General features: G+C 45.1%; 1 protein-coding gene across 1 annotated transcript in view; it reads left to right on the top strand.

Annotated features, from left to right (window-relative positions):
• The window catches only part of FER1L6 (fer-1 like family member 6), a 160,588-nt gene that overhangs the window by 29,070 nt on the left and 111,714 nt on the right, over window positions 1–19,804 (top strand). Inside the window, exons 2-5 of the mRNA XM_082721744.1 lie at window positions 13,790–13,872; window positions 17,857–17,977; window positions 19,487–19,541; window positions 19,635–19,766. Coding sequence (XP_082577870.1) covers window positions 13,790–13,872; window positions 17,857–17,977; window positions 19,487–19,541; window positions 19,635–19,766 — 391 coding nt within the window. The remainder of the gene's footprint in view (window positions 1–13,789; window positions 13,873–17,856; window positions 17,978–19,486; window positions 19,542–19,634; window positions 19,767–19,804) is intronic.

Raw genomic sequence — 19,804 nt, 5'->3', positions numbered from 1 at the left:
TATTAGCTGCTAGACTGCTGTTGTCTTGCTATCACCGCTCTGAATTTCCCACAAGCCTACTACCGTGCTGGGCATCTAATACGTACTGAGTAAATGTTTGTTGAATCATGATAACGAGTGTTGTGGGTTCTCCAAGGAAACAGTCCATGACACTGGCTGTACGTGGGATAATGATTGCAGACACTGCGCTGTATTTCCTCTGGCAGGAGACCACATAGCAGAAGGCAGAGCATGTGGGAGGGTGGGGGATGATTCCTGTTGATTTGATCTGTGCTTGTATCTGGATCCAGTGTAGTAGCTTTGTGGTAAGGGGACTCTTTTTCCCAGAGTGGGGACGGCTGGAGAAGTGTTGCTCAATCCCCGTGTTTGGCAACGTAGTCTCTCTTTTGCATTTCTAAAATAATTCTGAGGTTAATTGAATTGTAAAGACAATTCCCAAACTTCATTCTAGATAATTGTATAGCATCATTCCCCTGAAGTTCATTTTCCAGAGTTGTTTACCAGTTACGCTTGTCACTGCTTTGAGTTTTTGCCAGCTCAGCCTTTGGGGAAATACTGGGCAGGGCTAAAAGTGTTCGGAGGTAAGCACAGGAAAGAGGGTAAGTGTGGTAGCAAAGGTGATTTCTTGCTGGGTAATTTCTTAGCATCTACTGTAGCTCATCTATTTGACTTTTCTCTTCTGAGGGGTGGTGGTTTTGTTTATTCCTTTGTACATTTCTTTTCACCAGCTCAGTATTTTATTCAATAAATGTTTGAGGAATGAACCAATGAATGAATTACACGTGTGGTCTGTGTGCTGGGTGCTGGTGAGACACTGATGAGTTAGCTAGACTGAGTTCCTACCCTAATGGAACTTTTTGTTTAATGACGGTGGTGAACGCTAATGCAAAAGAATCACATTAAAGTAAAATTACAAGCTAGTATCAGTAATGAAAAGAAAAAGCACTGAGGATCCGGGGATCTGCTGAACCTGGGAAAAAGCCTCTGACAAAGTGATGGCGTGACCCTGGAGGAGTGGATATCGTGAACTCAGCAGAGGTGTGTGAAGCCATGTGGATTCAGGCATGGAAAGGAGCAGGTGCAGAGACCTGAAGGGAGGGGCATGATCCCATCAAGTCACTAAAGGAAGGTGGTGTGGCCGGGGAGGTGGGTAGACGCACGTAGCAGGAGATGTAGCAGAGAAACAAGGCTGTGCATGGGGTCTTCATTGGATTCTTCCCTGCAATGAGCAGGTAACCAACATTTGCTGTAGTGTCTACTGTACAGCCAGATGCCGTCTGCGGTCAGAATGGGTACTGGTATCTGAGTCTGACGCAGCAGCCTCGTGGGGAGGGTATCACTCTGCAAACAAGGAGGAAGAAGTTTAAATTTCAGGAGGAGGGATGAGAACTTGAGCAGGAGAATGCTTTGGGCTCAGGGCTGCTTAGCTCAGATAAGAGTTACCACAGGATCTCTGTGAAGAGATCAGATGAGGGGAGGAGGTTTGGTTCCTTTGAAAGGATTAGGGGTCTGGAGACTGGGTTCCAGCTCTGACGGGGCCACCTTAGGCGATGTCAGCTGTGTGGTCAAGAGTTTCCCCACCTGTGACAGGTGAGTCTGGGACTCACTGACAACTGATGACCTTGGCTTCTGAGGGGGATCAAATCTCCCATGATCCAGAATGGAAGGAGTGATGCATGGGAGACCTGCTCTCAATCTGTGAATCCTGAGCCGAGGCTCATTTCTCTGGGGACAACGTGCATTCAGCTGTAGATTTTGAACGAGGTTGCTTCAGGAAACTCCTATTTAACTTGCGCAGTCCTTACCTGCAAAACCTGCCTCCCAGGCCCCTGTCCCGCACTGGGGACTGCCTGCCTTTCTCGCTTGGTATCTGAACTGTGGGGGCTCTTATGCCACCAGTGGGCCCACAGGCACTAACTTGCCGGCCTTCCCCGTGAGGTACTCAGTGAAGTGAATGAAGCCAACATTCCTTCCTTTCCTGTGACGCAGATACATGCTAGAGGAAGTGACCAAGAGCAGGTGCTGTTTTCCTGGGGCTACCATAACAAATGGCCATAAATGTGAAGGCTGAAAGCTACAGAAATCTATCCTCTCACAGTTACTGAAGTCAGAGGTCTAAAATCAAGACGCTCACAGGACTGTGCTCCCTCTGAATGCTCTGGGTGGAGCAAGGGGGGCATCCTTCCTAGCTTCTCTGGCTTCTGGGGGCTCCTGGTGCTCCTTGGCCCATGTCCACATTGGTCCAATCTCTGCCTCTGTTTCCACCTAGTCTTGTCCATGTCTTCCCCCTTTCTGCTCCTTGTGAGGACACTTACTGGATTTAGGGACCACTTAGATAATCCAAAATGATCTCTTGAGGTCTTTAACTTAATGTACATCTGCAAAGATTCTTTTTTTTGCAAATAAGGGCATATTCACATTCTCTGCAACATGGGAATATCTTTTGGGGAGGCAACATTCAAACCACTATAGACAGAGTTTCTGAGGCATTTGGCACCAAAATTTCTTCTTTTTTTTGTTTTATTTATTTTCCTCCCTTATAAACTTGACCTCTTCGAAATAACATCAGGACTCAAGTCCTAGTGAAATGCCACAGAGATAGCAGCCAGAGGGCCTGAGAGCAGAGGCTCTGAGATCCAGTGGCTTCAGTTCAAATCCCAGCATCTACCAACCACTCCATGGCTCAGTTTTGCCATCCACACATTGGGCACAATAACCTCTGAGGGCTGTTGTGGGTCTTAAATAGGTTAATATTTGTAAAGTCATCTAGAATTAGCCTTAAGTAAATAAGTGAGCAGGGGACAGTGTGAAGGATTAAAAGGACAGGCTGCAATTGCTGGTGTAAGGAAATGGTCCAATTTCATTTTTCTGCATGTGGCTGTCCAATTTTCCCAGCACCATTTATTGAAGAGGCTGTCTTTTTTCCATTGGACATTCTTTCCTGCTTTGTCGAAGATTAGTTGACCATAGATTTGAGGGTCTATTTCTGGGCTCTCTATTCTGTTCCATTGATCTATGTGTCTGTTTTTGTGCCAGTACCATGCTGTCTTGATGATGACAGCTTTGTAATAGAGCTTGAAGTCCGGAATTGTGATGCCACCAATGTTGGCTTTCTTTTTCAATATCCCTTTGGCTATTCGAGGTCTTTTCTGGTTCCATATAAATTTTAGCATTATTTGTTCCATTTCTTTGAAAAAGATGGATGGTACTTTGATAGGAATTGCATTAAATGTGTAGATTGCTTTAGGTAGCATAGACATTTTCACAATATTTATTCTTCCAATCCAGGAGCATGGAACATTTTTCCATTTCTTTGTGTCTTCCTCAATTTCTTTCATGAGTACTTTATAGTTTTCTGAGTATAGATTCTGTGTCTCTTTGGTTAGGTTTATTCCTAGGTATCTTATGGTTTTGGATGCAATTGTAAATGGGATTGACTCCTTAATATCTCTTTCTTCTGTCTTGCTGTTGGTGTAGAGAAATGCAACTGATTTCTGTGCATTGATTTTATATCCTGACACTTTACTGAATTCCTGTATAAGTTCTAGCAGTTGGGTATTTACCCTAAAGATACAAACATAGTGATCCAAAGGGGCACATGCACCCGAATGTTTATAGCAGCAATTTCCACAATAGCCAAACTATGGAAAGAACCTAGATGTCCATCAACAGATGAATGGATCAAGAAGATGTGGTATATATACACAATGGAATACTATGCAGCCATCAAAAGAAATGAAATCTTGCCATTTACAACAACATGGATGGAGCTAGAGCGTATCATGCTTAGCGAAATAAGTCAAGCAGAGAAAGACAACTATCATATGATCTCCCTGATATGAGGAAGTGGTGATGCAACATGGAGGCTTAAGTGGGTAGAAGAAGAATAAATGAAACAAGATGGGATTGGGAGGGAGACAAACCATAAGTGACTCTTAATCTCACAAAACAAACTGAGGGTTGCTGGGGGGAGGGGATTTGGGAGAAGGGGGTGGGATTATGGACATTGGGGAGGGTATGTGATTTGGTGAGTGCTGTGAAGTGTGTAAACCTGGTGATTCACAGACCTGTACCCCTGGGGATAAAAATATATGTTTATAAAAAATTAAAAAAAAAAAAAAAGGCCAGGCTGGATGGCTGGATAGGGGCTGGAAAACACCCAGGGCTTTGGCACAGTCTGGAGCTAGGGTTCTTCTGAATCCTGATCCACCCGGGGCGACCTGACTTGGAATGGAAAATGTCAATGGCCGCTCCTCTCAGGACCTGCTCTGAGCGGCTGTGTTTGCTGATCAGAGTCTTGGGATCTGGCAGCCAAGCCCTGAGGAGGACGTGAAGTTCAAACAGAGATAGGGAGCGACCGGTGGACACACATGGAAAGGCATTTCCTGGGAGGCACCTGCCCCTTGCGATGGAGCAGACTTCTGCCTCCTGATATCCACTCCCCTGGGCTGCTGCATTCTAGGAAGAAGCTCCCCTCTTTCCCACACTAGTGTTGGACGCTGTGCCTTGTTCTTCTCTGACCTGTCTTGGGTCCAAGAAGTTAGTGAACGCGAGTGCGTCTGGGCACTGGTGGGAACCCCTGCTAGTCAAGGTGAGACTCTGGTTCTAATTGCTGAGCTTCTTTGCACCGCCTGCTTGAGTTGGGCTCCTGGAAGCCCACAGCGCTGCTGCTGCTGCTGCTGGGTTTCCTCTGCTTGTTCTTAGAGTGAGCCGCCTGGGAAGGGAGGGTGGCAAACAGAGCGCAGAGCCCAGGCTTCGGTGAGGGACTGCTATGTGGTTGTAGGCAAGTTACCAAACCTCTCTGAGCTGTGATGTTCAGCATCTGGGAAATAAGGATTCACAATATTTGGCTCCTCTTAGGTTCTTGAAAAACTGTGGCTCTGACGGCTGTTTGGGAGGTAGCCTACCGTGGAGGTCTGCCAGGCCCGAGTTTGGGTGCAGCTTATGGCTGTGGGATCTAAGGCAGGTTACTCAACCTTTTAGATTTCCATTTCTACATCCTGAAGGGAGATTGAACCTTTCTGTCAGATGGTTGTTGGAATGACTAAATTTAAAAAGATGTATGCAGAACCTTAACCTGATTCCTGGCTTATCCTACGTGCCTAAGGGACAGTGGCTATCATGACTGTTCCAGAACACTTAGAATGATGGTAATCAAGGGGATGAATCTATTGAATACATTATACATTGTACAATGGATAACCAAATTTGGCTCAATCCCGGTGTGGTCTGGAAAGAAAAGTACTCAGTCTTGGAATGGCCTTAACTCCTTTCTGTTCAAGGTGATACATTTTTGAAGACAGTCAAAGAACTTCTAGTGAAATCCTGTGGTGCTTTCTATGTGTATGCTCTATGTGTCCCTCTGTCCACCCGTGTGTCTGAAAGTCATCGAGCCCTGCTCTGTACCAGGCGTTGTGCCAGACACTGAAGGCACAGACATAAACTAGGTATGGTTACTGGCTTCAAAAGCTCAGCATGTAATAAAAGGGAATGATCTTTTTCAAGTAACTATTATGATCTGTGGGATAAAGGCTAAAATAAAGATAAGAACAAAGTGATAGGAATCCAGAGGACTGAGTGACTTGTTCCTCCTTGCGAAACTGGAGAACCCAGAGATAATATTATTTATTATAATAAATAACAATCTCCAAATAAAGTTGGGGAAGTTTGGCATCTTTTCAGTATTGCATTTTCCAGTCCGTGAGCATGGAAAATCCTTTACTTTATCTTTTTTTATTTTTTTTTTGTAACTTCTAGTGTACAGGTCAATTTTTAAATTTTTACTTAATTTAAAAAATTTTTAATTTAATTTTATTGTTATTTTAAAAATTAATTAATTATTTATTTATTTACTTTTAGGGGACTAGGGAGAGGAGAAGAGGGAGAGGGAGTGAGTATCTTAATCAGGTTCCACACAAACCTTGGAGCTCTACCTCACAAGGTAGACTTATAAAAAAAAAATATATATATATATATATATGTTGGACATGCTGTTGTACTAAATCCCTATTATGTGTATGGCTGCAGATTACAATGACCTAGCCACATTGGTGAGTATCATAAAGTGACCAATGGTATATTATGAGCAATAGGCTTTAGAATTCTGATGGCTACTAGTCATTTTCTATTTATAATTCTACTGAATCTAACAAACTCTAAGCAGCAATGTTGATGTCCAGACAAATAAGGATGGTTATTATTAGGATAGGAACCACTGGTGGCATGAAGAACAGAGAATAACCCCTTTCTGAAGGTCATCCAAATATAACAGAACCACCACAGTTCTAATAACATGTCCATCTACTGTAGGTAGAAATGGAAACTCACAAAACCATAGCTATGATAAGTATTGGCTTCAACCCAGTAATGCTCCACTTTTAAGAGTGCTAAATTAATTTGTTTTGATATGATTCAGTGTTTTGTATTTTATATTCATATGTCTCTGTTCATATGTTTTATGTTTGTGTGTGTGTGTGTGTGTGTGTGTGTGTGTGATTTTTATGGCTATATATGTTCATTTTTCAAAGGATAACTAAGCTATATTTCCTTATTAATTGGTCAATAGTAGGATTGGTCATTGATCTGTTATTTTTTTTAACATACACTATTAGTTTCTGGTATACAATATAGTGATTCAACAATTCCACGGAACTTAGAATGATTCCTAAGTTTTAAATTTTTTTGTCCTATTACCATATTTTTTATTTACAGTTTTTAGTTTCTAATTCTTTGTTTTTGGTTCAGAGAGGTATTCTTGATTTTTGTATATTGGCCTTGTTTCTAGATACCTTGCTACACTCACTTGGTGATTCAAATAGTCAAACTTTATTGAGCTGGTAAGGGCTTCTAGTGCAGTGTTAAATAGAGTGGGTGTTCATGAACATCCTTGTCTCATTTTTTTTCTTTTTAATCTTAGGGAGAAATCTTTCAATATTTACTGTTGATAGACATGAACTCTAGGGGGTTTTGTAAATATTCTTTATCATATTAAGAAAGCTCTCTGCTCTTCTACTTTGCAAAAGTGACTACAGAATGGAGACTAGTTTGCAGGAAGGAGAGAGAAGGAGAGAGAACGGAGAGGCAGGAAGACCAATTAGATGTTTCTCCACAATAGGAGCACTGTTGATGGATGCAGAGAAAGGATATTCTGGGCTCTCTGTTTCCTCAGTGGTTCTTACTTAATCACAGCTCCCCTCATAAAAGTTTCAAAAGAGAAAAGAGCACCAAAGTTTCCAGGACTCTCTTTCTCCAGGTGTCCCTCCTAGTGTTCTTTAAGATATTATCCAGTGTTTTGTGATAAGGGTGTGGTCAAGTCAATTTAGAAAAATCTGAATGCTGTGTCATCCGCTTGGAGAGTCACAATCTACATCAGCACTGTTAAAGGCTCTGAGACCCTACAGCAAAAATAGCTACTTAATTTAATATAGCACCCATCCTTCTATCTTCAATGTCCATGACACCAAAAAAGGAGACTTGGAAGGAATTTCCTAGGTCCCTTCTTTACCCATCATGGAACTAATGACTCTCACTTGTGACAGTATCTTTATATGTTAGCAGATCAGCATCTCTGAGGTGATAGCTCCACCCTTCTCTTTCTTTGTTATGTTCAAAACCCATTGAGACATAGACTTACTCATCAACTAGGATCAAAATATCATGTCTATTGCTGGTAAACTAGATTGGAGGAAGCTGTATGGATTGGAGTCCGGATTGGTTTTCAAATCTTTTCCTGAGAATCAGATGAAGTCAGTGAGCAGCTGCAGGGAGGAGAAGCCCTGCCTCAGTCAGTGACTTCTCCCACTCGACATGAGGTGGAAGAAAATATCCTGTGACAAGGTAGACCCAAAGAAGAGAAGACCACATGGGAACAGGAGCCTTGGGCCTTAACCCAACCCAAGGGAGGAAAAGCCAAACAATGGATGCCATACTATTATCATTCTGCCAAAAGATAATCAAGGAATATATGGGAAGGTTCTGGAAGGAAGGACGAGGAAGGTTCTGGAAGTAAAGAAAAGGAGAAAGCCTGGAAAAAGTAGGAGTCTGAAGACTTCTTTATGCTGAGACACAGGGAGGGAGAGTTGCTTGTTCCAAATGTTGGGAAGCTGCCTGTAGTCTATTTTTTGGAAGAGAGGTTAATTTTTTGTCTTTAGGAAAACAGACATCAGGTCTCCAATTAGTCTGGATATGAAGAGAATAGAATAAGAAAAATGAACATTTTCATAGGGGCCCGGGTAAGAGAAGGTTTGGGGCTGGGAAAAATTTCACAGCCCTAACTCTACTGCCTGCCAGTATTTATTTTTCTTTCTTGCACTCTAGCCAAGCAGTCATGGGCTGATCTTAGCTATAGGGGAGGAGCAGGAGAGGTTGGAGGCCAGTGGCCACAGGTTGAAAAATATGTCAGTTGTGAGCCCTGTCGGCATGCTGCCAGTTGGGCGAGATGCACCCGAGGGGAAAGCTCTCCTTTTCCTGGGGAATCCTATAGAACCAGCCTTCTACCACCTTGTCCTTGAGCATTGGCAAGCCCTTTGAAGGTCTGTCAGGGCTGAGCCAGGCCAGCTCTATACCATGTGGCTCTGAATTATCCCTGAGTCAGTCTTGGGTCAGAGAAACCACAGGAGGAAGGATTCATTAGTATCCTCGGAGATGCATTTCCTAGACTCAGCTGAGTCTTGAAGGGACAATGTTGAGGTTCTCAGTGACTGTCTGTGAAGCTGGTAACATAACTCCTTATGTTGGCCACTGAGGCTGGAATGGACAAAGTGAGGGTCTAACAGAGAAATGTTTATTTTACTGTCGCAGTGAGGTGGGAGATGGCAAATCAGAGTATGCCGGAGCGAGCTGGTTCCCGTGAGGTTGGGAGTCATTGCTCAGTCTATTCGGGCCATCGTCTGGGACACTTTGGACCAAACAGAGGACTGATCCCGCTCTTTCAAACTGGAGGAGTTGGTTCCTCCAAGGTTGGGTTGATTCTGTGCATAGTAGTGAAGGAGACAATTCTGTGGGCTAATCACCAGGATCAGGGTTGGGTGGAAGAGGAGCTGAGGTAGGATGATCAAGGCCAGCCTAACAAATATATTCAGCAAGTGCTCTGAATTTCCCAAGTTTCACGGTGGCTGAAAATTTGTCTTTGAATTTCCCTTAGAAACCATACACCTTCTCTTTGGGAGGAAAGCTCTCTGGCACTAATTACTTACACACAAGGATTTCCAGCACTGCTGCTGCACATTAGAATGACCTTGGGAATCTGAAAGGCACTGAGCATTGTCCTCACTGCTGACCAGTGACATCAGACCCTCTGGGATGGGGTCTGGCTGCAGTGTGGGAAACCATTTTCGAAAGCACCCCATAGGAGTCCAATGTACAACCAAAGTTGGGCACCGTTGCCTAAAGAAATAGGAAATAGAGCAGGTAAGTTATTACAGGAAGATAATGGGGAGAGAGGAAGAAACATTGCCGTCTTGACAAGGCAGGGGGTCCCATGGATTTATGTAACAATCTTCAGTCAAAATCCACATTATGGCTAGTTCTATATTTGGTGGTTTTCCTTTAACGAATATATCCCAGTTTTAAAAATAAGATGAGTACACGGAGCAGATATTCCTCGGTAGGCAGCTGGGAATTTATCCAAGGCTCTCTGGATAACCTCAGAACAGTGGTAAAGCTTGTTTTTGCTTTATTTTTAAGGTACTCCTGATTACATAGAAATCCATTTTTTTAATAGGGAGTTTTAACGTTTATAAGAGTTTACCATATAAATAAATCCACAAATCAAAGTGGTTTTTTTTTTCCATGCTGGATGTTATGACTGATTTTGGAGGGTCAGGGGCACAGATGACCTGTATCCTGTGTTCTCTTAGGTGGGAGAAGAGCAGCAAGGGCTGGTCCTGGTCACACCCGCGGACTCAATTAGCTTAGTGTTTGGCTGCTTGGCCTGAGCTGCTTCCACTCCACATTGCAGGTAGAAAAGGTGATTCCAGAGGGGGAATTTTGTGAGGCAAGTGGAAAACCACATGGAGACCCTAATTGTGAGCCATTTCCTAACCCTGGTTCCAGGGAGCCATGGACATGAGAGGACATTAATTATTTGTAGAGTTCCTAACAGTGCAGCATGAGCACACAGGGTGGCCATATAGGCATCACACCCCATGACAAAAGCAGAGTTAACTTTATGGCCACTTCCTGCAGAAGTGGAGCCTGAGCTCCGAGAAGTCCCATGGCTAGCCCCACTGGCATAGTTAGAAATGGTAGGGATGAAACTCTGGCCGTTGAGCTCCTCCTCCTGTGTGTTGGGCTGGCTGCCTTCCTGGCAGTGCCAGCCCTGTGGGGCCACCTGGAGTGATGTCACCTGGAACACAGGTACTGAAGGGAGCCTAACAAGCACACTGTGTAATGTTCTCATTGTTTGGATACAGATATCAGAGTCATGGTAGCTTTCACCCTGAGGAGACCAGGTTGATATTGGGGTTTCTGTGTGTCTTGACTTACCTTGGGGTGGCCCTGGGAGGAAATTCAGTAGATCTGAAGCCAGAGAGCCCCATCCTTCTTTTGTGAAGTGGGGGGTTCCCATGCTGGACTCCTGGGCACACCGACAAGGAGAAGGGGGGCTGATGGCTCCTACCCTGGAGAACTTCCTTCCTGATTTACTAGCTGATCCCAATACACAGGCTGACAGCGTTTCATCTGTAAAAATGGGAAACAGTAGCATCTGCCTCGTGGTATGTTGTGAGAATCCTTGGAGATAATATGTGTCGAATGGTGCTCCTGGCACAAAGTAAGCATTAATCTGTGCTTCAAAGTATTAGACTCACTCAGGAGAATATTGTAACACATTTCCTTGTCTCCAGTGTTGTAATGCAGTATTTCGTAGCATGTTTTACACTGTATAAGCTTTGTTCACCACCGTATGAATTGGGTCAGAAAAGCCCACGTGGGAATGAGACATGCTCATCTGGGCTAAGGGTCTGGTTCTAAATTTGAGAGCTAATAGGAGATGCAAGCAGGCCTGTGAGCTGTCTTCTTTCTCCAGGTCGCTCTCTGCTGCCCAGTCTGCCAGAGGCATGATTATTCTGGGCCAGCAAGCCGTGCCTTCTCTCTACTGCAGACAACAAGTGACTGAGGAGGAAAAATCAATTTTCTTCCAGAAGCCTTTCATGCTGGGAGTCATGCTGGGAGTGCCCTTGATGACTGACTCAGGATTTCAGGCAAACAACCTTGTGTGTTTGTGGAACAAATATCAACCCATCCAGGAGAGCCGAACTGGTTGTAAATCCAATGGGCATTTACTGCAAGGCTCTCTGGCTTCCTTGGTAGCTGGGTCTGAGCTGTGCCTAGAGCAGGGCTTCTTGGCACTGGTTCTTCTCCAAAGCAATTATAGATCTCTGGAAGTGGTTCCAGACATTGGTCTCTTTTAAACTTCATGAGGTGCCCCTGATGGTTAGCAGGGCCAAGACGCCTGGTTTCAGTGGGGTAGGGAGACCCATCTTTCCCTCTGCCTGTGCCCTCGCCAGTCACCTCAGGCATGACTTAATGCCTCAGTCACTGGCTGCCTGATGGGGGATTCAGAATGCTCAGGCCATCTGTGATGAGGATGTCAGCTTCCTGTAGGAGCTTCGAGTCTCCCTGTGGTAGATACTGTCATTTATTAGTAGTGACTTCCTGTTCGCTGATGGAAGTAACCTTCAACTAGTCTGCAGAACTCATTGGCCAAGTCCCAGGGGACATCAGATTCTGCCTCCACGAAATGATGATAGCACTGAGCCCTTGGATACTGCACTGGCAAGTCAGGGTTTGGAAGATATGGCTTTGACCCTCTGCTTGGTAACTCTCTATTGAAAACAGGAAAGTTATTGGAAGTTGCCTTTAAGAAATTTCAGAAGAGGGAAATCATCCTTTTGTATGTTCTCCTGAGATTCTTGGGAGACTGAGAGTGATTTGCATCATAGAAGATGGTAAATCAAAGAAGGAAAATGTTACCTCCAAAACGGGCACATTCTAGCACTTTCTACATACCAGGGACTGCCCTCAGTGCGTTGCTTACTTCACGTCTTTTATTCTCATGATTCTATAAAGTTATTGTACGTTATTATTTATTTCCATAAATTTGTACCCATGGGGAAGCTGAGGCTCAGAGAAATACTGTGACTTGCCCAGTCCAGTCTGGGGGCTTCCAGAGCCCATTCTTTCCATGCTACTTTATCTCAGCATCTTAAAGGACCCCCAAGATCCCATAGGCCAGTCCCCCTCTTCTGATGTTTGTCCTCTACAATATCCTTTTCCAGCCATTGGTGACCTTTGCTTGTACACCTCCAGGAACAGGGAACTCACTCCCACTCAATGCCGTCCATTTCACTGTTCAGACAACACTAAGGTGGAGGGCTCCTTAATTCCTCAGTTGAATTAAGGCAGGACATAAAAGTAATAAGGAAAAAAAATAAGTAAGTAAGTGAATAAATAAATAAATGAAGTGAACTTCTGTCACCTAGTAGCTTCCACTCATTGGTCTTAATCCTACCCATTACAATAATAACAGCATAACTAATATTTATTGAGCAACTGGTATGTTCCAGGCACTGTGCTAAATGCTTTACATTTCTTATCTCACCTTATGCATGAAGAACCTGAAGTGTAGAGAGGTTCAGGCTGCACTTGCTGGGACCAGAACCCAGACAGCCTGATGTGGGGTCCCTCGTCTAAGCCCCTCCTGAATCCTATGTCCGTAAGCGCCTCCCACGTCCTGTGTCCGTAAGCGCCTCCCGCGTCCTGTGTCCCTAAGCGCCTCCCGCGTCCTGTGTCCGTAAGCGCACTGGACAACTTTGATGGCCCTTCACTTCCCTCACATCGCTCTGGGACTGCAGGGTATTCCTGGAAGGGTTTGCTGCTCTCTCCTCCCTCCTCCTCTGTTCGGTCCTTGTTCTTCCTTTCCCATCCTCCAAGGGCCCGCCAGCCTGTCTGACTCAAGGCCAGGACTTTCTTCTGAACTGGGTCCATCCACCGTTCCAGCCAGCATTCAGTCTCTCAACTCCAGAAGAGGATTCTCTCAGGAGGACTGTGCAGAATGCTTCTGCTGTCTGTTAAGACAGAGGAGCAAGCCATTTCCTGGGATAGAAGGAGGCCCCAAGTAGCTTCCACCCACAGCTAATAATGCCAACAATAATAGTAGCTGATTTTCTGGGAACACATCATGTGTGTGCTGAGCTCTGTACTGGTGGTGGGACCCCAGTGAGTCCGTGGTCTCTTGACCTTGAAATGTTCTGGGACCTCGGCTCTGGAGATTGTGTTCACTCTGCTCAGGGTAACCTGCTCAGCCATCCAATGGTTAAAGCCTGGGTTCCTGTGGTCCTGATGCTCAGAGCTGTGTGACCTCAGAAACAGCAACTACCCTCTCTGGGCCTTGTCTTCTCATCTATAAGATGGGTAAGAGAGGGTTGCTGTGATGATTAAGTGATGTCATTCACTTGAGTACCTGGTACAGGTAAGTGAGGAGAAACAGCAAAATACCAGCTGGGTCTCTTCATAGTCCCATTTAAGTTCTGAGTGGACCCATGATTTCTGGTGGGGCTTCATGGTTTCTGCAAATGTAGACTTGTCTGAAGACCTTATTGGGTCACCCTGACACAGGTGTTTTGGTCCCCATCCCCAGGGTGGAAGAGGAGGCTGATCAGCTTCCAGGATAACTCAGGGTGTGTGTGTGTGTGTGTGTGTGTGTGTGTGTGTGTGTGTGTGTCCTCAGATGTTTGAATGACTCGACGTTACTATTACAGTGTTATTTAGTTTTTCTTCTTCTTTTCAGAAAGGGGATGTTTGGGCTCAAGTTGAAGAAGAAGAAGAAGAAAGCAGAGACGGGGCTAATCCTAGCCAATAAGGCTGCCCAAGGTAAGGCTTTGGGGGGTGAGGGAAATGCACTGCCCTGCAGCCTACAGGTCTCATGGAGCTGAGTCCACCAGGCTGAGAATGGAACTCTCCCTCCATGGGAGCAAGGCGGGACGTGTGCTGCCTGCTGGGTCTTCAGGCCCTGCTGCTCTCGCAGGAGTGGCATCCATCCCAGGACTGCTGGTCACCTGGTCACTGGGCCAACTAGGGTGGGGTGGACACCTGCTGGGCCGTGGAAGAGGACCCTAGGGAGAGGCTGCAGCAAGGTTCAAGCTCCTGTTTCTGTCCTGATTTGCTCCCTGGCCCAGGAATCTCAACCCATCTGTGATTCTCAGTTTCTCCCTCTGTGAAGTGGGCACCATGGGGGCTGCCGGGCTGACCTCACATGCCTTGAAGAGGATCCAGTGAGAATTTAAAAATAAGAGTGAGGACAGCAACTGCTACAGGAGAGGCTTATTTATTGTCTCGTTCGACCCTGCCATCATCCTACCAACGGGTGTTGCTATTTATAAACAACAGGTTTACAAAGAAGGTAGTAGAGATGCAGAGAGAGAAAGTCAAATGTGGGAGCTGCTGAGTTTGCAGGGCACAGTGGAAAACGAAAATGCAAAGCCATTGTTAAGAAATTATGAAGTTTCTGGAGGGCAACAGCAGAGGATTGGGCGAAGTGTGATGAGGTCCTTCAGATCACAGGACCCTGTGTGGCTGCACAAACCTCAGAATCTGCCCTGAGACTGGGAACACAGAGCCACGAAGCAGTGAGTGGGATTGGGAGGTCCGTCCGGGCTGTCTGAGATTGCGTCCTCCGAATGGACCGTTTGCTTCTTCAAAAGAGCAAACGAATCCCCAAGGTACAGTGTGAAGTGTGCCAGTGGGGCCAGACCCAGCATCAGGAAGACTCACAGGTTTGTTGAGTCAAAAAAGGATTAAGCACTTTAGTTGGGCAGTTCTGTGGTGGTCTCCTAGAGGCTTCTGCCCAGTGCCCCTTGACAACAGCCAATGCAAGGCCAGTTTTCTGGACCATTTCCAAACCAAAATGGTGCAGTGGGTCTGCTTTATCTTCACCCCTCTTGCCTTCTGGGGGGGGGGGGCTCCTTCACCCTTCACTGCTGCCCCCTGTGGGTGTCCTGTCACTTCGTGTGCCTCTCCCCCAGCTCACTTCCTGCCCTCACATATAACCTACAGTGGAAATCTATGGAAACTCGTTCAAACCAAAGTGTTGGTAATAACAATGAAGTCATCCTTGGATGGGATGAGAGGTATTTTAAGTGGGGGCAGGGCTTCAAGCTGCTGACCAGGGAATAGGTGGAAAAGGCTTTTAGGTCTTTTCTGGTATCCTTGAAATTAGGACCCTGCAGTAGGTCCCAGGGCACAAGGTTGAATAAGCCAGTCCCTTACGTTCAGGAACTTATGAAAAATAATATTTAGGACACATTTAATAAGTCCCTGCTGCTTTTTAGTTGACATGCATTGTTCATGAGTCTAAAATGTAGGTTCCTTTGCATCTGTTCTACAAGAGGTACAGAGAGGTTAAGTACTTGCCCAAAGCTGCACAGTTAAGAATTGGAGAAACTGGCTCCCCAGCAGAAGTCATTCTTATACAAGAGCCTGGGTTTTCCTACTCCATGGGTCAACCTCCAGGTAGCGGCCGCTACTGACTACACTGGGGAGGAAAGAACAAGCTGGTGGAGATTTAGGGCAGCCAACCTGAGCCATTTCAGAGAAGCTGGCTCCCCTGGCTCATTCTAATTAGAGTCCTTAGCCCACAAAGCAAACAGGGCAGAGAGGTACCAGGCCCCTCCTAGAAAGCAAATAGCATTCATGCTGCTGGCCAGGGGCTTGCTCCGTGGGAGACTGATAAAACAAAGTCCATAGAACTGAGGTTACTCTGGTGTCTCATTTTTTTTTGGCCTGGTCTGGGAAGTTAGGGCTTTTCTGGATGAAGTGTTTGAAGATTCTCCAAGTCAGTGCCTCTCATATCCTTGTATTTGAGGCCTAGAGTGGCTCTGTCTTAATTTCATAAAATTCCAATGATCCTAACCTATCCATTAATTAGTTACCCAATGAAATTACCAAGTTCCTTTCATGATCAGGCGTTCTTTCATTTCCTCAACAAATGCTAAAGGATGGTCTGCTGAGTCCTGGGTCCTGTGCTAGATTCTGGTATAGAACGGTGCACTTGAGTAGGGCAGAGGGAGGATAGCCCTGTGTAGGACTCTTCTGTTTGCCTTTCTAAATCAATTCTCCACCCCTTTCCAGCTGTTCTGGGTCCCAAGAGGCTGACCTGTATTGATGCAGAAGCCAGGTCCCTTTCCAGTGGGATGCCCCAGCAGGAAGTCTGAGGAGGGGCGGGGGTGTGAGCTTGGATCCAGTGGCTGGATGTGTCCCTAAACGGAACAGTTGTAGGGAAGCTGACTCGGTCTGACTTCCTCTCCTTCCAGCTTCTGGTAACTGCTCTCTTGCTTTATTTTTGGGGTCTCCAAGCACAAACAGCTTGGCTGCCTTGAGCCCCAGATAGCTGCACAACTTTTTGTGATTTTCCTGTACCCACACCTTTGTAAAAAAAGTTTTCAAATCATCCTGTTCTGAGGGAGGGGGATGGGCAAGCCTCTTTTATCTACTGAGACCTGAGGAGGTAACTGCATTACAGGTTGAGAAGTGGGCTATAAAGAAAATAGACAGTAGAAATATAACACCTCTGTGAGGTAGGTAATGTTGGCCTTGCCTGGCTTTATCGATGAGGAAAACAGGGCTGAGAAGTTAAGTGACTTGCCCCAAATCATGATGTTAGGAAGTGGCAGAGCTGGGATTTCTACCAAACCTTTAGACTCAGGGTTTTGAACTACACCACGCAGTCTGTTTGGTTTTTGCCAAAAATTTGGCTAAGAAGTGGTTCTTAATCTTTGCTGCACATGAGAATCACCTGGGGAGTTTTTTTTTTTTTTTTTTAAATGGACATCCAAGCAACATCCCAGATCAACTAAATCAGAAGCCCTCTGTGGGGCAAGAGGCGGTCTGAAGAATATGTTCACTATCCATTCATTCAAATTTTCTAGACACTCATGGATTCATTTCCTGTGGCTGCTGTAACAAATGACCACACACGGGGTGGCTTAAAATAACCCACACTAATTTTCTCATAGTAATGGAGGCGGGAAATTCACAGTCAGTATCTTGGGGCCGAAATAAAAATATTGGCAGGGCCCCACCCCCTCGGGAGTATCTGATTCCTGCCTCTTCCATCTTCCGGCGGCTGTGGTGGGGTCTGGCCCATCTCTGCCTTGTGATCATATTGCATTCTTTTGTTCTCCTCTGCCTCCTTCTTTTGATACATATGATTGCAACTAGGACCCACCTGTATGATAAGGGCTAATCTCCACTGCAAAATCCTTAACTTAATCAAAGACCCCTTATCCAAGTAACATTTACAGGTTCCGGGGACTAGGACTTGAGGTCTTTGGAGTCTATAATTCAACCAATGACACCTTTCTACTCAAAATAGGCCCTCAGACAGCAGGAGCAGGCTTACCTGGGTCATTGTTATTAGAAATACAGAGTCTTGGGCTCCACCCCAGACTCACCGAATCAGTATCTACATTTCAAAGCTTTTCAGGTGATTCTTATGCACATTAAATTTTACTGAGGAGGTTCAGAGGGAATACATGACTTGTCTTGACTTGTCTGAAGGTCCCCTGTGGCAAGGTCGTGACTTGAAATCACGTCTTTCAATTCAAATCTCGGTTTCTTTCCATAATGCCATGCATATAAATCTACTCTTTTTTTGGAAACAGAAGATGAATATATAATTTTCTTTTTAGAAAAATTAAGGTATGTGCCTTTCTTTTATGTTAAGTTTCATGCTGCAGGGACTGTCTTATAGTTGCCTTGTCCACCTCATGGTGATTGGCATAGTGCGGGGACAGTTGAGGCTCAGACCACCACTGTGTATCCTAATAGACAGTTTTCTTCCTTTGTTTGCCTCTCTAGATGGCCAGAGTGAAGCTGAGGCACCACAGGAGGGGCCTCCTCAGCAGGAAGGACCGGGAGGAGATTCGATTAATGATCAGGAATCTGTCATTCCTATTCCTGCAGCTCCTCCAAAGAGAAGGTACAGTGTTGGTGCAGGCAGTTAGCACACGTTTGCTGAACACCTCCCGTGTGCAGGTACCTCTACAGGTTCTGGGAAAAAGAGAATGATACCTCATCACTGTCTGCAAGGAGCCAAAGGTCTAAGACAGGAAGACAGAGGTCTGTATCTACTTCTTGTCCTCTATGGCAGTGCTGGCCTCTTGATACCAGTCCGCTGTCAGCAGGCCAGGGGCCCAGCTCTATCAACTTCTGGCCTTCAATCCCCTGAGTTAAGGCCTACTGTGCCTCATAATTCAGGAATGTCAGCAACAACAGGAGACAGACTCAGAAGCTGTCCCTCACCTGTTCTTTAATACATCAAGGTGTCAGATCTTTTAGCTTTGTTGTTGTCCCCAATGTTTATGCTACCCAACAAAAAGTCAGAACAAACTGGTCTTCTGCATGTGATTTGCCATTATCAGTTAATAATAATCCCAAACTCAGAGGCTTAATACAAAAATTTAATATTGTTTATGAATCTATGAGTGAGTTGGTTGGTCTTACTGGTTCTAGAGAGTTAGGCATCCATCACTCATGTGTATGTGGCCATTTGGTAACACTGTTGATTTTGGTTGGAGGGTTGGCTAGTGGTAGGCTGATCTGGGATTGCTTCACTTGGACCACTGAGCTCTCCTCCATATGGCACTAGATCCTCTAGCAGGCTAGTCCAAGTTTATTCCAATAGTGGTGATGGCAGAGTTCCAAGAGAGGGAAGATGGAGTGGAAGTACACAAAGTCTTTTGAGCCTAGGCTTGGAATTAGCAAAAGTAATTTCTGCTGCATTCTGTTGGCCAGTGCAAGTCACAAGTCCAGCCCATGTAAGAATGAGAGACTACAAGGTACAAGGCAAAAGAGCATGTATCCAAGGAGTCGAATACTTGGGGCTATCAATGCCTTCAGTTTACCATGTTTGTTTATGTCGATTTCTTACTCATGGTAATTCCTCATACACTCCCTTTTTTTTTTAAATTTTTTATTTTTTATAAACATATATTTTTATCCCCAGGGGTACAGGTCTGTGAATCACCAGGTTTACACACTTCACAGCACTCACCAAAGCACATACCCTCCCCAATGTCCATAATCCCACCCCCTTCTCCCAATCCCCCTCCCCCCAGCAACCCTCAGTTTGTTTTGTGAGATTAAGAGTCACTTATGGTTTGTCATACACTCCCTTCTATTTCTGCTCAGAATTCTTACTATCAGTAGAACAAATTAGTCATATCATTCACTTGTGGCAATTACTTCATGTGGTAAAGACTATTATTATTAGTTCCAATTTTAGGATGGAGAAACTGAGTCATAGAGAAATTAAGTCACTTGCTCATTTACATTTATCTCTTGCAGAGACAGAGAAAGAATATGTGATACAGCATAGGTATCACATGTGTGGACGTAGATGTACCTGGGGAAATATTATCATGGCTTATGGATCTTAAAGTGTGTTCTTACTTAATGAAACAAATATGTTAAAACTTTCTTTTAATAGATCAAAACTGTTGACTAAGATCCATGGTGGGGAGGTCAGGTCCCAAAACTATCAAGTAAGTGAATAACTCCTCCTGCCCGGCCTGCCCCAGTTCTTCTGTGAATGAGCAGCAAGGTCTAGAGTGCATACATGTTGTTTTGTGTTGTAGATCGCCGTCACCATCACCGAGGCCCGCCAGCTGGTGGGTGAGAACATTGATCCAGTTGTGATCATTGAAGTGGGGGAAGAGAAGAAACAAAGCACAGTGAAGGAAGGAACCAACAGTCCATTTTACAATGAAGTAAGTCATAGAGGTGACCAGCATCTTCTCCACCACGC

Source organism: Mustela nivalis (genome assembly GCF_964662115.1).
Source record: "Mustela nivalis genome assembly, chromosome: 2".
Taxonomy (NCBI): domain Eukaryota; kingdom Metazoa; phylum Chordata; class Mammalia; order Carnivora; family Mustelidae; genus Mustela; species Mustela nivalis.
This window is presented reverse-complemented; position numbering and strand designations above follow the sequence as displayed.